Raw genomic sequence first — 16,454 nt, 5'->3', positions numbered from 1 at the left:
CAAGCTTTCTGGGACTGCTCCCCAAAACATGCAAAGCCCCTACTGAAAACTTGGGTTTATCTCTTGAAGCCAATAAGGAGAAGAGAGCACGGTAGCAGCACTTAAAGGTGCTCTTGCTCACTGTCAAACCATCCCAAGCTGATGGATGCTCGTTCTGCAGCAGCGTGCATGGGGCAGTGTTTCCACAGAGCTGCAGCAGTTTCCAATGCTGAGATTCTGCTATGCCCACCCAACTTGCATTAGCTCGATTCAGTGGCAAGGGAGGCTTTGCATTCAGATCAGAAATAATGCATTTGTATAGCCAACACTAAATCACTTCCTGCTTTCTTCTATTTCTGGAAAACTCTACCTTTGGAACTGGCGTAAACTGCATTGACCTGCTTGGAAGTGGGGAAGTGCCCCTGAAAAACCTTTTCCTGTGGGAAGTAGGAAAACAGCTTTGGAAACCTTAATAGGCTTGCAGAACAAGAAAGAACTAGAGAAGATGAGATATTCAACCCACCTGCCATGCGGAAGTTAAAGCCTGAAAACACAGGCGGGGTTTTCTGGGCTTCCTTTGTAAACCACTCACTGCTTTCTCCAGACCAGTTTCTTCAGGAACACCTACTTTTCCAAGCACCAGGAAAAATGCCTTCAAGAGGAATATAGGATGAGGTAATGCTCATGTCCCAGGTGTTAAAATGCTGACGCAGCCTGTTCTTTAACTGTTCTGTGAGAATGGATTGTGTGTATGCTTTGGATATCACAAAATATTTAATGTGAGGGGGTTTGGTATTTTAAAATATCAGGCTTAAAGGAGTTGATTTTTTGCTGCACCCATCCTCATCAAGGGGTTTGCAAGGTTTAGAAGCAAGTAGTAAATGAAGGTTGGAGTTTGTGTCATCTGTTTTGCTTATCAGCATCTGCAGCTCTTCCTCTTGGGTCTCATGATGCGCGTCTCTCGGGTATCTTCTGATCATCAATGTCTCGGTGAGGAGTTAGTTCTATGTGCTACTGTCTGGTGACTGTTGGGCATAAAGCCGATTGGGGCTGCCGCAGGAAGGAAGGAAATTAAATGCTAAGGGCCTTGAATAAGGAAGAGCATTTTCTCCAGCTCTTCATCTTTAACCTCTTCCTTTCTACATACTTGGTCACGTTGCATGAGGGTGAATTTATCTGGGGAGTGACTGCTGCTGTTTTCAGTCCCTGGGATGAGGTTTGAAAGTTACATGTGGGCAGTTTCAGTGCCGCTCGATGATTTTATGTGATGTCTTCAACAGTAAGCACTGCCAAAAAACTCTGCAAGTCTCCGCTTTCAGTGAGGTGAGCAGAATGAGAAGATGTTTCTTTAGGTCAGAGTGTATAATTCGGTAAAATCATGAATTAATTGAATGATAATTTAGCTTATCGAGAGCAGAACTGTTGGGGGTCATTTTAAAGACATCAGAGAAAAGGGGTTAGGAGTTGACTGCCTTTTTTTCCTGAATCAAAATGATTCTGTAAGTGTACTGAAAATGTGCAGTGGACGAAACAGCACGGATTCATGATGGATGACAGCATAACTTTTCTGAGTAACCTTAAAAGCATTTCACTCCATTTTGTGCATACCACTGGAGTTCAGGTCTGCTCTTTGTCATGAGCTGTTAATGCCTGCAGTGATTGGCTTCAAATGAGTAGCATTCTTTCACAAAGTAATGAAAACCAGTTGTAGACATCGCTGAGACTTTTAACCCTGAGACAGAGCTAGAGATGGGTTATCCCTGCAAGCAGTCTTCTTGTGTGCCCTCGTACGTGCTTGGATGTTGGTGCCTATGTAACTGTGATGACTGCCTGCTAGTAAATTCACTGGAGACCTTAATCACCTTCATTTATAACCATCTCTTGTGATCTCTTCTGTAACTGTCTAGTCCACATGGATGCTGGTGCTGCAGCTTATTGGTGTCTTTTCCTTGCTGTATTCCCTGGATGTATCCTGGTGTGCCTCTGTGCCTGGATTCATTCTGGAATTGCTATAATGAGAGGATGTCTGACCTTCCCAGCTCTTCTGCAGAGCTGTTGCTAGCCTAGCAGTGTAGCAGCCTGTCTAACCTGAATGCTCTGTATGTGTGTCCAGGCTTTCCCTGGGGCAGCCACGAGCTGACCATGGATCTGACAGCACAGGAAGAGCTTTCTGATTTCTTCTCTTTCTTGTGGAAAGCAGAAAGAGAGTGAAATGGTTCAGAAAGTTCCAGCAATGCTTGCGAGCGCAGGCCTCCATTGCTGCAGTAGTTCTGTGCAGTAGAACTATATTCATAAACAAAACCCAGCACAAAATCAACTAACAATCTGAGATGGTTTTTGTAGGGGCTTATCCTGACACCAGCATGTGTGCTCTCAGGGCGAGAGACCAGGTAGCTCCCAAACCAGGCTTCTAGGTGACAGTGCAAGACTGCTACAGGTTACAGCTGTGGAGGTTTGAGGGGTAATTAATGCAAGCTTTGCCCATAAATAGTAACTAGCATAATGGATTTGACAGCTTGCTGTCAGAGAATGGCCTAGCTCTGTCAGTGCCAGGTGCATCCTGAAGACAACATGAATGATAACCCGGAAGGATGTTACTAATACATAAACTTTTTGTGCACCTTGTACCACAAAAGAGAGGTTCATGCAGTTCTGGTGTCCTCAACATAAAAAGGACATGGAACTGCTGGAACAAGTCCAGAGGAGGCCATGAGGATGATCAGGGGCTGGAGCACCTCCCGTATGAAGACAGGCTGAGGAAGTTGGGGCTGTTCAGCCTGGAGAAGAGAAGGCTGCCTGGAGACCTCATAGCAGCCTTCCAGTACCTGAAGGGGGCCTATAGGGATGCTGGGGAGGGACTCTTCATCTGTATAGAAATACACAGAGTGATCTTCATCTGCAGAGACAATCTAAACAGGTATATGTGAAAAGCTGTAGCATATTCAGGGTAGTAAATCCCAGCAGGGCAGAAAAAATAGGGGCTCAGACAATTGCATCCTCTTGATACATTAAGGTGAGCACGAAAATGTGCTTGGGGAAAGGTTCAGGGCTTTAGACAGTACCAGCCTTGAAAACATGATGGAAAACTACGTGAATGCTTGAATCATGGTGTAGTCCAAGCAGAATATGCTGCTACATTCCAGTCATGGGACCAGCCAGTGTCTGCACTTCTGTACAGGGTGGCAAATTTTGTAGTGTATGAAGTACTGTCCTTTGCTAAGATAGGAATGGAAATAAAACAGCCCAGTAAAATAGACACTAACGTCTTTGCCAGAGACTAATTGAGGTGTGTTCTTATGGCCATAATGAATAAAACAGTCAAGCAGCTGTAGCGCAATTTGGCTGCCGGAAGAGTTTGTTTTGGTTTTGTATTTGAATTCCCTCCTAATTGGCACTGTGGTCGTTTAAATGGAAAAGCATGGCAGTGGGTAGTTTATGAACAAGAAGAACACCCAAGGCAGGCACAGTTGAACAGATCGCATTGAGAAGGCTAAACCTGAACGCAATTTTGTTAACTTGCTGAGTCTAAAGGGTGTGCCAAAGGAGTCGAGGTTTCTTCAATCTGTACTCGTTCAAGCTTATGTGGGAAGAAAACCCGTGCTCTTTCCAACTGATCCAATTCATGCAAGTAAAAAAGACTATGTATTTCTAAACAATTTTATATATATGTATATATATAACACATATATATGATATATATATACATGTTATATATAACAATGTCTCCAGGAATCACAACATTTATCCAACTTTCAAAAGTATATTCCAGTCCTTACAAGACTGCTAGTTAGAAATGGTGAATGTTGGTGTCACACTTGAAGCATTCTAAATGGTAGATGCTGTTTTAGATGTCACTTTAACATCCAAGGCTTTATGCTGGTTCAACATATTTAATGTATGCCAAGTCCTGGCTTGTATGCAGCATGCATCTACATATAGAGCTGCTGCACAGGCCAGCAGTAGACAAGCTTTCAGCTGGCATAGGCCACACTTTTTGCATCAGGGATGTTGATAGTTAAATATGAGAAGAAGGAAGCCAGGAAGTCTGTTAAGCAGCCAGATCTAGGCATGAAACCATTTCAGTGACTGAAAGGAAAGTAATTCCTATAACACTACTGCTTGCCTAAAAGTCTTTTGCCTCTTCTCTCTCTCTCCCCATGTATCTGGGTCTCTTATTCATCTGGTAGCCAACAATTTCACTCTTTTTCTGCCAGTCAGCTGGATTTTGATGTGATAGCAAAAACTTTTGTGTATTCTTTGAATCCTTTTCAGGAGAAAAGCTTGGCTTCTGAAAGGTAGATGAGACAGAATGTACAAAGTAAATGTACAGCTTGGGGTAATGTCAGTCTTTTACTTCCATCCATGACCAGGAACAAGAGGCAGCTTCATAGCATTCACTCACCGATTCACCAGTGTGCAAGAAATGCAATTTAATAGAGCTGTCATTCAGCAGAGACCTTAGCAACTGCAGCAGAGCAGCTTAGCTAATCAGCAGGCACAAAGCCCCCCCACCATGTCCATAGCAATTTGAAACAGCATCTGTGAAATTCAACTTCCTTTGCCCATCATTAAAATACGAATTCTTTCTAACTTGTCGGTAGGGTTTTTTAGTGATTAATTAGCAATTCATTATCAAATTGTGCATGTTAATTGTGTAATCTTCCTTGCAAAAAAGGGAGGGTTTTGCTTCACTGTATGCAAATCTGATAGTCGCAGTTAAGGTGCACTGTCTGCAGAAGGCACTGATGGTTCCAGGTAGCTTTAGGCGAAAGCTTTCTTCATGCCCAGTGGAGGTTTCTTTACTGCATCAGCTAAATGTCTTGAAAAAGAATATGATGCTCATCTGGCTGCTCAAAACAATCCAAAGGACGTCATTTGTACCTCTCCTCAACCACAAAAGGACAAGCAGACAGAGGACAGATTGCAACAGAAGTACTTGCTTCTTGCCTCGAGGTCTGCTCTCCCTCATCTTAAACTGATTGCGTTCGTTTGTTATAAATGGTTTGTCTGTTTCTTCTGATGTACTTTAACAATGTGCATGGTTATAAACTCCAGTCACTCGAGGCTCCGTTGTATTTTGAGGTTGTGATTTACCGCCTGTCTCAGATACTTGTTTTCCAAAGTCACATAAAAGTTTCCTTCTGTTTCAGTCATTTTCTGACTTTTTTCTTAAAAATGCCATTGTGGATTTTATTTATTTTTTTCTTTTCAAATGGAGACAATTTTGTTGAATTTGTAAATTCAGGAATTAAGGTAAAAGCTGACAATTTGGGCAACAGGCTGTGGAAAAAACTATGCATAACCAATGACTGCAGTTGTTAAATGGCCCTTCGAAATGTTGCTGAGGTGAGCTTGCTGTGTACTTCTTTATGAATAATGGGGTCTCTTCTATAAATACATAGAATTGAATATGGCAGACATTGAAACTTGCAATCTGGTGATTGAAGAAAGTTCTCTCAATGTCTTTTGGAAGCAGGAATCTGTGGTAACTCTTTTGTATGCTTTCATGTTGGGCAGCTGTTTCTGACTCTGCAATTGCTATAGAAATTAATATAGCCATGTTTTCAATTCATACCTAGCTGCTGGGTAAAGGAAGCCTGTACTGATAGCTTTGAAATAGGGTTCTCGCCACAAAACAAGAAGGTCAGTTTAACTATGGCCAAAATTCATGATAATATGCGTTACCGCCTGTCTAATAAGTATCTTGCACAAATGAGGGATGTACACGTACCCCTCTCCAACAGGAATAACACTCAGGAATGCGCTGACTTACAGAACCGATGCTTCTTTTCCTGTGAGCATTTGTGTTAAAGTCTGGACACATCCAAGCACCTCAACAAAAGGAATTAAGAACAGTAAAGGAAGGTGAATAACTGATCACAGCTGGATGCTGGGCGCTTGGACTTCATACCAGAAGAGGCAAATTCTGTTTTTCATGGGCAGTTGCATACTTTTAGCATGAGACTCCAAAGATTTAGGGGTCATCATTCATCACTTTTTCATATCTCTTCTTTTCTTACCTGCCTCTGCAAACACAGCAAACATCATAAATTTCTGTGGCATAGAAAGCTCTACCACCAGCATCTTTGACCTGCTTTAGATTAAATTTGCCAGCAGGTATTACTACAGCTTGATTTCAAGGACCTGGAAACGTCCAGCACTGGATTCTCATGTGGTGTGGGAATGATGTCGACCCCTTCTCCCACATTTTAAAAAGGCAGATTAATTGAGTTCACTGTCGAGGAGAATACCCGTGGTGAAAACTGAGTAAGGCTACATCGTGAAAGCTGTAGCATGATATAAATGTAGTGTTCCCTATATTAATGCAGAGGAACGTTGCTCATGAGCTGTGTATACACGTGCATGCAGTCAGAATGTAAACCTACAGGCAGAAAGCCATATTCTTTTTCAGCATTTGAAACTGATTCCAAAAATCAGCCTTGAATTTGCTATACTTTTCCGGTTATGTCCTGCTCTTCCTTCCTGCTGCTGATTGCTACCTTGCGTTCCCCCCACCCTATCCTTTGCTGGAATGGAATACAAATCATTGCTTTAGTGCCATCATTTGGCCTGCAGGTTTCACAAGTGTGTCCTTTGAAATGCTAAGAGAAGTTGAATGTATCCACTTTAAAACAGCTGCGACAAAAAACCCCAATAAACTTGCCAACGAATGCTGACACATCCTGAAAAGGAGTCATTTGTAAGGTCATAATGTAGGGTCAACATGTATATCCTTTTAAGAATAAGCATCCTGGAAAGCTTGTATTCATATTTCAAACTATACAAATATCATATGAAAAAAAGTAATTATCTATGTTGAACACCCTAATACATAAATGAAATAGAACCATTTGACATCCATGAGATCAGCTATGAGTAGTGCCACTTGCAAGCCTTCTCTGTTTTGAATCCTTCAATCAGTTTTGGGGAACAGAGATTTTCTTCAATGCTATTTTCAGCAGGTGAAGTAACTAAACCAGCTGAATGAGCCTGTATGCCTCAGAATGAAGGTAGATGTGTGCATGTTTTGATTAGCTGCTGCCACAGCAGTTACCGGAGTTGCTAGAAATGCCTGGAGCATTGTGCAGCAATTCAGCTGTGCAATGTGTGAATCGTAAGCCCATTTCAAAGATGCAAAGGTGTCTTCTGAGGGCAGCTCTGTGGTGCTTATTGGCATCGGAACAAGGTGCCCAAAGAAGTGGTCAATGCTCCATCCCTGGCAGTGGTCAAGGCCAGGTTGGACAGAGCCTTGGGCGACATGATCTAATGTGAGGCATCCCTTCCCATGGCAGGGGGTTGGAACTAGAGGATCCTAAGGTCTTTTCCAACCCAAACTATATCACCATAGTTACGTAAGTATATTAATATGTAATATGTAATTACAAAAATAATAAGTATGTTTTAAAAATCATAGCATAAAGTTGCATATTTTGCTTATTGCTGCCCAGTTCATCCTGCTCAGTGTTTGTACCCCTGGGTTTTTGTTACTGTACGTTTAGGAAACAGCAAGACCAGGGAGTTGCGTGATGTGCTTAATATCAAAATCTTGTAGCTATGAACCATTTCAGGAGTTTTTAAAGAATTATATAGTCTCTCCTGAGCTGCTTGTGAATGGTGTTCGCACCTCAGCAGAGCTGGATACTGAAGAGAAATATGAATGGTGGAGGAGTGGGGCGAGGAGACGGTGACAGCTGACAGAACAGTAACGAGTTTGTACTAAAACTTCACACTTACTTTCTCCTACTGTTCTGAAGTGATAGACATGTGATACCATACAAAAAGGCAAGCAGCAGTGCAGTTATCACTGCTTCTCCCTTCCTGCAGTCACTCAGATTCTTTCTTTAGAGATGTTTTGTCCTTAGAATAAGAACCAGCTGGAAAAGGGGATAAAGAAGGTGATAAACTCGTTCTGGGTTTGTGTTGGTTTGCTTAGTTTGCACTATCTAGGTGGATCCTTCAGATACACCTCAGGCGTTTTGTTAAAGGACTTTATTACTTGGTATGTAGTTAACAGACTTCAGAACAATCTCCTTGATGGGACTTTCTCTTGGGTTTTTGTGTTCTGTGATGTTTCCTTCCGTCGTACTCATATTTTCCTGCAAACGCAGGAATTTTATGCCGGCACATTGAGGGCAACACTCATACAACTGCTTAGAGTAGTTTAATGCCAAACTAGCCTGCCTGCAGGTTGGTGTTGATCTTTATTGACAGGCTGGCTATTGCAGGAGTTAGTAGGTTTTATAGAATCCCAGACTGGTTTGGGTTGGAAGGGACCTTAAAGCTCATCCAGTTCCAACCCCTGCCATGGGCAGGGACACCTTCCATTAGAGCAGGTTACTCCAAGCTCGGTCCAACCTTATTTGGAGCTTCAGTTCTATCACAATCTTGGGTTCCAAATCTATTGAACTGAGCGGGATGTCCGGAGCTCATCCCTCAGAGCCGGGTGCAGTCTGGAATGGAAAACCTGTACTGGCAGCAGAGAGCCAGCGAGTGGCATTAACGGCGTTGGAGAGGCTGCCAGAGAAGGCGTCCTCCCATGCAGCAGCTCCAAGAACTGGCAATCGGTAGCTCTCATAAGCTTATAGGTCGTGTGTAATGGTACCGCAACAGCAGTTTGATGCATACTTCGTGGACTGCCTTGTATGAAAAGACTGAGATGTCTCTTGAAACAAAAGACATCTGAGGTGAAAAAGTAATAGTCTCAATAGTAAGCCTTGAGGAAATTCATCATCACCTTCTGTTCTCCTGTATGCTGGGGAAATCGACAAATTTATCGATTCATAACATAGTATATCGATATATTTATCGATTTATAGCATAGTAATGTCAGGAATACGAGCCCAAAACGCAGTAACTAAGCCTGGCTGCCCGAACGGTTCTCACCCCCCCGCTTCTTCAGCGCAGAAGCAACTTAGATTCGGATGTTGTTCAACAAGATGCCACAGAGCGGCGGTCTCCCGTCTTCGAGGAGGGAGGAAGCGGCTCTCTCCAGTCTGTGCATGTGTTACATTCTTATTTCCTCACTTCTTGACCCTTCCCTTCCGAGTTTGGATTGTGTTTTCATTACCTTTGCGTGTCTTTCAGGTTCGAGAGGCCAGCCTGCCTCCCTGGATTCCAGGCTGGGTAGCTGTAGCTCGCCCATACTTCTCGTCTTCTGAGTTCTGATCAAGTCGAAGAATAACTTATAATTGAAATGAGGGTTTTCTTTCTGAAGAACTCTGATCTATAGCCTGTTTACAGCTATAGGTTCTGGTTTTCATTTAAATCTTTATTCATGACTTACTGAAATGCTTCTTTTGCTACTAACTGCTTTCTGCATAACCAGGCTTTCTGTCATCAATCGTATTGTCTGTTCAGTCAGAAGGGAAAGATGGAAAGAATGATAATATTGCAGATGCACTGATGTGCATCCTCAGAGCTTTAATTGGATAAGTGTCAGCACTGATGCGCTTCAACATTGTCTATTGCAGCAATACTGAAAAGTGGAGGAAAAGGAGAGCCGGGTCAGTCGGCGTTTATGCATGTATCTTGTGCATGCTAACTTAGTATTTTCTCCCGGTTGAAAGCAAATGCATATAAAGGAGCGAATTATGTAAAGATCGCTACTCTAAATGCATCACTTACTAATCTAAGCTTATGAATGGAAGATTACCTTTCTGTGAGGAAGGGCACAAAGGCTGATGCAGCTGTAAGAATTCGCTGTGTACTTTCCTACCTGATTTAAATTGGCATTTTGAAGATGGGGTGGGACAGGGAAGAAATACGTTCTTGAAGCATCTCAACAAAGCAGCTCAGCTGTAACCCACCTCTGAAATGTGAAGCAGCTCGATTATAACTCACCCCAGGTTCTCGTGCCCTTGGGTTTGGTGTTTGCTTTTATGTTTGAATATAGTGTTGTCAGTAGCAGACTGGTTTCAGGCACACTCTGCCTTTACCTGCCATGCAACTTGTGTGTTTTGGTTAGTAATTCATATTGGAGAACCTGAGACTAAACTACATCTCTCCATCAGCTCCACTGTTGTGTGCTTAATAGCAGTGGTGAATTCTGCCTATCTCCTTTCAAAGAGCTCAGGTAACTCAGGTCTTTCGCCGTGGATTTAGCAGCATTGTACAGCCCAGTGTGGCTCAGGTAATGTCAATATTTCCAAACCAATAATAAATGTCTAATGAGGCCATCAATACCGAATTGGGAAGCACTGGAAATTAGATCACAAGTGCGTGTGGGATGGGAAGAGCAGAAAGCTTGAGTGCTTCATCTGGGCCTGTCAGACGGGGGACCTAGGAGTTTGGCTGTTAGAGCCAAGTATGGACAGAGATCAGTCGGGCAAAAGGTACATGTATTTTGTGCTGGTTTCCAGAAGTTAGGTAGAATAAGGCAGATACCTGGACTCTGAGTAGTGATGAAGATAGAGTGGTACGTTCAGATGTTAATTCTCCTGTTTATCTTAAACACCTACTCTTGAGAGCGATGGATTGCCTGCTGAAAGGATCCATTTCTTCACGATGACTGGCTTAGACTACACAGACACCTTTTGGGTGGCCAGAGCAACAGCGAGTGACTTTGTGATGAGCAGGAAGTTTTACCAGTGCAAAGACAAGGAGAGAGAACACCAACCACAGAGTGATTCACTGCAGCCAAATGGAAAAGAGCTTTTGTAACCTCCCCTGATCTTTTTAAACGCCACTCTGTTAAATGTTATGCACTGCTGCTGCTTTCCAGTGTGTGCTTTTCCAACAGGAGGCTACCTGACATAACTGGGTTACAGCAACTCCACTGGATGAGGGACAGTCTCAATCCCAGGTGTGTTTGCCTGAGGAAACACAGGGGTGTCTGTGAGGGGTGGTGCAAGGCAATCTGTTCGGAGGCCAGCTCTGCTCACGGTGAGGAGCCTGGCAGACCTGGGTGCTCTCTGCGAGGACTGAAATGTAAGAAGCACAGAAGCTGTGCAGACAAGTTGGAGAGTGTCACTTGGTGGTGAGGCCACTGGCAAGGAGGAAACACGCATGGCAATGTGTAAGAGGCTTTCTGAGAAGCTGACAACTGGGTAGACACAACTGAGCATGGTGAAGAAGGGAGGAACTAGACCATCCTTGAGATCTCTTCCAACTGTAACCATCCTCTGATTCAATGATCCTGAGGCAGTGCTGATGAGTAATCCCACTTGAATCCCATTTGAGTCTTTCATGGCACCAAACCCAACAAAAAATAGCATGATACCACCGAGTGCTACAGTTCTGTTAAACGATGTGAGAAGATTTATGTCAAAAAAGGCTTCTAATGGTGCCACATTTTGAGTCATCTAACGTAAATGATTATGGTATCAAACATACAAAGCAGTTATGGGAAAATGTGTCTGAATGACTTGAGTTAATAATTGCATTGTTGTGAAAGCTTCATAGCGTGGTGCTCTTCATGCTGTCACAGCTATTGCCTATGCACATACAACATTCTGCACAATAAAACTAATGTGCCGCTTAGAGTGACAGAGCTGAGGACCATCTTTTTCTCATGACATTACAGGAAAAACTACTTGATAAAACAGAAGTCAAGTCAAAAGAAAGAAGAGATAATGTAGGACAAGGAGTAATGCTTTTAAAGTGGGAGAGGGGAAATTTAGATCAGATACTAAGAAGTTCTTTCCTGTGCTGATGGTGGGACTCTGGCATCGGTTGCCCAGAGAAGCTGTGGCTGCCCCATCCCTGGCAGTGTTCAAGGGGATGGAACTGGATGAGCTCTAAGGTCCCTTCCAGCACAACCAGCCTGGGGTTCTATATGGCTGGGTTTCCAATCCCTACAGTGTTTGTGCTCAACCTAGCTCACTTTTTAATGAAAGAAGAGGCATCATCAGGTGCTTGAGAGAAATATGGGTTCACGCTAGACTGCAGCTAAACCCACAGATGTTAGACACTACCTGACAGAGATGTGCTACATGGCAGCAGATATTTCTTGTCTACTGAAATTACTGTGGTGGTGTAATGCTTGTTGCTAGCTTTCCTCCTCATCAGTGAATCAAGTTGTGCTTGCGCCTCTTTTGCATTACTCCCAGCTGAGCTCATACTGACAGGAATTAAATGCTTTGAAATGTATCTGTGAGCTTGTCATTTCCAGCAATATTCCCAAACTGCTCCTGTTTCCCTTAGACAGTCTCTGTGTGTTTCTGTGTGTTTCAGCATCAGGTTGATTCAGCCAGTCTTCGGCCTATGCTTGTTAGTTGGGTCTTTTATGTTAGTCGTCTGAACATGCTTCAAAGGAGATGCAAAGGCAGGCTCTGACATGCCATCATGTAGCGGCAGTTTTAGAGCCAGAGACAAATCTTGTACCTCTCAGAGACCTAGTGCAGACTTCTGTTTCTGGTCGAGTGTGACCCTTGCAGCAGCACCTTTCCTTTACTGTGCAAGGTGAGCACACATCTGAGAAGTTCGTAGTGCAGTCTGGATCTTCCACAGCACAGACCCCACAGTGCAGAAGGGCTCCTGCTGCTGTCAGTAGCCATGTCTGACAGAACCCATCTCTTCAAGACTGGCTTAAACTGTACAGGTGGGTGACTGTGTATTGGAGCAACAGGCAGTGATGGTGCAAGGCTTGTTGAGACTATCAAGGCTGTTGGTTAATATTGACCCACTGAGACTGCAGAAAGCAAGGTGTCCTCATAGCTGAAAACTCCAAGCTTTAGCTGTGTGCTAGAAGAGTGTTCCTGAAGTCCAAGGATCACGGCGTTACAGCTTGGTGGCTGGCAGAAGCTGCATGTACCACACAAAGCCTGTTTTGGTCAGACACAGAAGCACGTACCCCTCCCTGGCTCCCCGCATTGTCCCTGTGCTGCGGTCCCTGAGGCAGAGGCATCGCTGTGCTCTGGGGCTGGATGACAAAGTGACACCACTGTCACCCGCTGCAGGCAAGCCGGGCTGCTTTGATCAGGCTCATGCAGGGTGAGTGTGCAGGGACAGAAGTGAGAGGAGAGCTTTTTCCCAAGGACCATCTCCAAGGAGCCGGCCGCTGCAGGAATAGGTGTAGAGGGTGTATTGCTTTCTTATGCGGCTGTTATTCTGTCTGATCAGACAAGACCTTATTAAACAGATTTTATTCTGTCTGATGAGGACAGAGCAGCATTTCTGTCAACTGCATTCCTTTTCAAGCTCTGTGAGCAGTAGTAAATTAGTAATTCTAGAAGAAAACTAAAGGAATTGGATATTGCTGTACTTAATAATGGAGACGTTCTGATCTGGGGGTGTCTTCAGAGAGCAGTTCAACATCTACAAGTGCAACCCATGGTTTTGGTTGACCAGGACTCTGCCAAAAATGCATTTCGTTTTCCCCCAGCAGTTCGCCTCTGCAATGGCTGTTTTTCTTTGACCCATCACATTTTGTTAGCTTACTTCAGAGACACCTTCTGGAGCTGCCTCTTCTGTTTTGTCTTTTTATCTTTTTCTCTCTCAGATTCCCTTAACTCCTTTGTCCTTTTAAATAATAAATGCGCGAGTCATTCTGAGTTGCGCGTTTCCTTGTTCTCCCGTTCTCCTTTGCGTTCTCTTGTCTTGACTGATAATGGCTGGAGTTCTGCAGTTGAGCTGTTTCTCTTTTGTAACACCTAAGATTTTGTTATTGTTGTCTCAGTTTTGCAGACTCCCCAGGGTTCCTTCGTTTCCTCTGCGTGGTTCTGATCTGTCCCTAATGCTTCACATGCAGAGGCTGCTGGTGTGAGATTATTTTGTCAATTATTCTTATTCATACAGAGTGTGCTGTCAGGGGAAGCAAAGGTTGGCTCATGAGCCAGAGGCCTGTGTCTATTCCATGTCTATGATAGGGGGCTTAGAACAAGGCTACCAAGGTAAGGTGGTTGCATGGTGGAAACCTTCTTAAACTGCAGATGCCCCGTAGGATGAACTCCCAAGCCTTAGCCGAAATGATTGATATTAGTCCTTAAATCTGTGACTTTGTGCTTCAAAGTATTTGTTTTCAGCAAAAACTTACATCTATTTCTCAGTTTTTAAGAGCCATTTATCTGAAAACATGTTTCTGCTTTGAAGATTTCTAAGCGTATATCTGCTTTGAAGATGTCTAAGGAGGAAAGGTTATTGGTGATTAGGAGAAGTGCCTTTATACGGGTGAAAATGTTTTTAGGGTGACTGTAGAGGGTAGCAGCAGAGCTAAAGCACAAGAGTACCTGGTGGCTTAAGATGCACAGCCTGCTTATGGGGACCGGCTCCACCAGCCTGTGCACTGACATTTTGTGCTTCCATAGTAGAGCCAGAGGGCAATGAAAGAGACACCAGGAGCAGCAGCAGAATCATCCTGGTGTTGTTCCTCCCTGTGGAAAAGCCTCTTCCTGAATTCATTTCTTCATGTGCTCCATCCATGGTACGAAGGCAGCTGCCTGGTTGGTTAAGCTTTAGGAAAGAAGGATGCAGGAGACAGACTAGCCAATGTTTGCCTTGCGTGCTGATTTGTCCATTCATTTCTCTTGGATACGTGGGATTCTGATTTGTGTTATCCAAGACATGCTATTGTTGCATAAAACGCAGTGTTAAGTTCTAATACTCCACAGCAATGAATTGCATTAATCTATTGGACAAGAAAACAATAAAGCACTATGATAAGGTAGAGCCATTATAGGATATTAAACAGTAGCACAAAAATACATGCTGCTTTCACTTCATGCTCTGCTCTGTATGCCAGGCAAATCCAGTGACACATCTGTCAGTGCACCACTGGTGGTCACTCAAAGATGTGAAAAGCAATCCCTCAGCCATGGTTTTTAATAAAACCCCTTCCCATAGCAGTTCTTCCTCTTTCATCTTCGTATCCTCTTTCTGTAGAAACCATCCCTAAACTGCTGCAGTATGAAACCCAGCACATTCATGTGAACAGGCTGCAAACTGGAAAAACCCTTCCTCTCTCTGACGCTTGAAAAGCAACTGGAAGCTGTGGGGTTTGCTGCCCACTTAGTTGGCTGTTTAAAAGGCTTGTTTTGTGTCTCTGTGGCTTTGGTTTTACCTGGTATTTCTTCCCTGTGTAACAACCATTGCTATAAATGCTGCCCTCCTGTAGCAGTGTTTTCATCCATGTGCTTACAGGTAATTTTCAACACAAAACTCCTTCTATAAGTTGTGCCCTGCGGAAAGCTGATGGTGGCACTCAGAACGCCAGACTGGAGTACATAGGGCAAAAAGCAGGCGCTGAAGTGTGTGTTTATGGCTAGGATTGCAATGGGATGAATAAAGAGGCAGTTACGGAACCTGCTGTTCAGAGCAAGGACACCATCAAGCATGTGGATCCTAGGCTTGGAGAATGAGCTCTTCATAGCTCATAGAAACTCAATGGATCTGGATAGCCAGGAGGAGGGATTCAGGCTCAAACAGTGAAAATACAAGGCAGGTTACAGCCTGAACCCTGGGCAGAGCATGTGAAGTGCATGATTTCATTATTCATGGGGACAAAGTTGGTCTGTCTGTATCCCCTGCCCGCTCTGCAAGTGTGCATCCCCACGTCACTCTCCCCTCACCTCTTACAAATCGCTTTCTTTGGTTCATATATTTGTAACTGCAAAGGCAATGATCTTCAGCTACTGCAGGCAGGAGAATGGGGACTGTAAATTGTAATGGGCTGCTCTGTACCGGCTGGGCAGCGTGAGCCATCTGAGGCAAATTGCATTACTTGATCAGCCTGTCTTTTTCCCCATCAAAATCGGTTAGTGCTGAGGATGGCAGTGCTTGAGTGGAAAAGGGAAAAACAAACAAGGGAAGGGGAGCGTGCCTTTGTTTCCTCCTAATGCATCTGTTCCTTCTGTTTGCTTACAGAGAGGGGCATGCCCGTCTGACAGCATCATCAATACGACCTTTCTCTATGAGCAGGCAGAAGGAACAGATCCATCAGGAGGAAATGGAGACCTTTTTTTCCGTGTGAGCATTGCTGCTCTGGACACCAGCAGGTATGAATTCACAAAGAGGTGCTCCTTGTGCAGGTTGCCTGTGGGTGGGCTCAACTCACCCTCAGCACTGTTTAAAAGGTAGAAACTGAGACAAAGAATCAAAACAGGCCACCTATAGTGGTAGCACCCAGTTGTGACAGCAGCGAGCACACTGAGTCTTGATGATAAGAATCCTCTTGCTCCGCCTATAGCTTTCTGTTATCAGACTCCCTTAGGAAGTCAGGTGTAGAAATGGGATTTTGGGTTTGTTTTGGTTGGTTGGTTTTGCTCTTTTTATGCAGAACTTCATGCAGAGAACACCAATGGAAGATGCATTTAGCAGCTTGATATTCTTCCCTTCAGAGTGTCTGAGGATTTTCCCGGTGTTCATTTGATGTCATTAAAAATGAACGGGGTAACTAAATGGTTTACAGTTTTACACATTCAGTTAGCATGAAAGCAGTTACTTATGTGGATAATTATCTCCAGAATTATTTGGATCATGCAAATGGCATTCAAATCAACAGCTTGTAGCTGTTTTCCAGGGGATGTGTCGGTACAGAATTC

General features: G+C 43.8%; 1 protein-coding gene across 5 annotated transcripts in view; it reads left to right on the top strand.

Moving 5' to 3' along the window:
* The first annotated feature begins 350 nt into the window (after positions 1-350).
* LOC136007529 (uncharacterized) overlaps positions 351-16,454 on the top strand; it is a 70,825-nt gene continuing 54,721 nt past the window's right edge. For 4 of the 5 annotated variants that reach the window (XM_065665375.1, XM_065665376.1, XM_065665372.1 and 1 more), the window contains exon 1: positions 351-654. In XM_065665375.1, the coding sequence (XP_065521447.1) occupies positions 650-654 (5 nt within the window). In that variant the 5' untranslated portion in view covers positions 351-649. Of the gene's footprint in view, positions 655-15,777; positions 15,909-16,454 lie in introns of all 5 variants that reach the window. The other variant, XM_065665373.1, reaches the window with a different exon arrangement.

Source organism: Lathamus discolor, chromosome 2, assembly GCF_037157495.1.
Source record: "Lathamus discolor isolate bLatDis1 chromosome 2, bLatDis1.hap1, whole genome shotgun sequence".
NCBI classification, from domain to species: Eukaryota; Metazoa; Chordata; class Aves; order Psittaciformes; family Psittacidae; genus Lathamus; species Lathamus discolor.
This window is presented reverse-complemented; position numbering and strand designations above follow the sequence as displayed.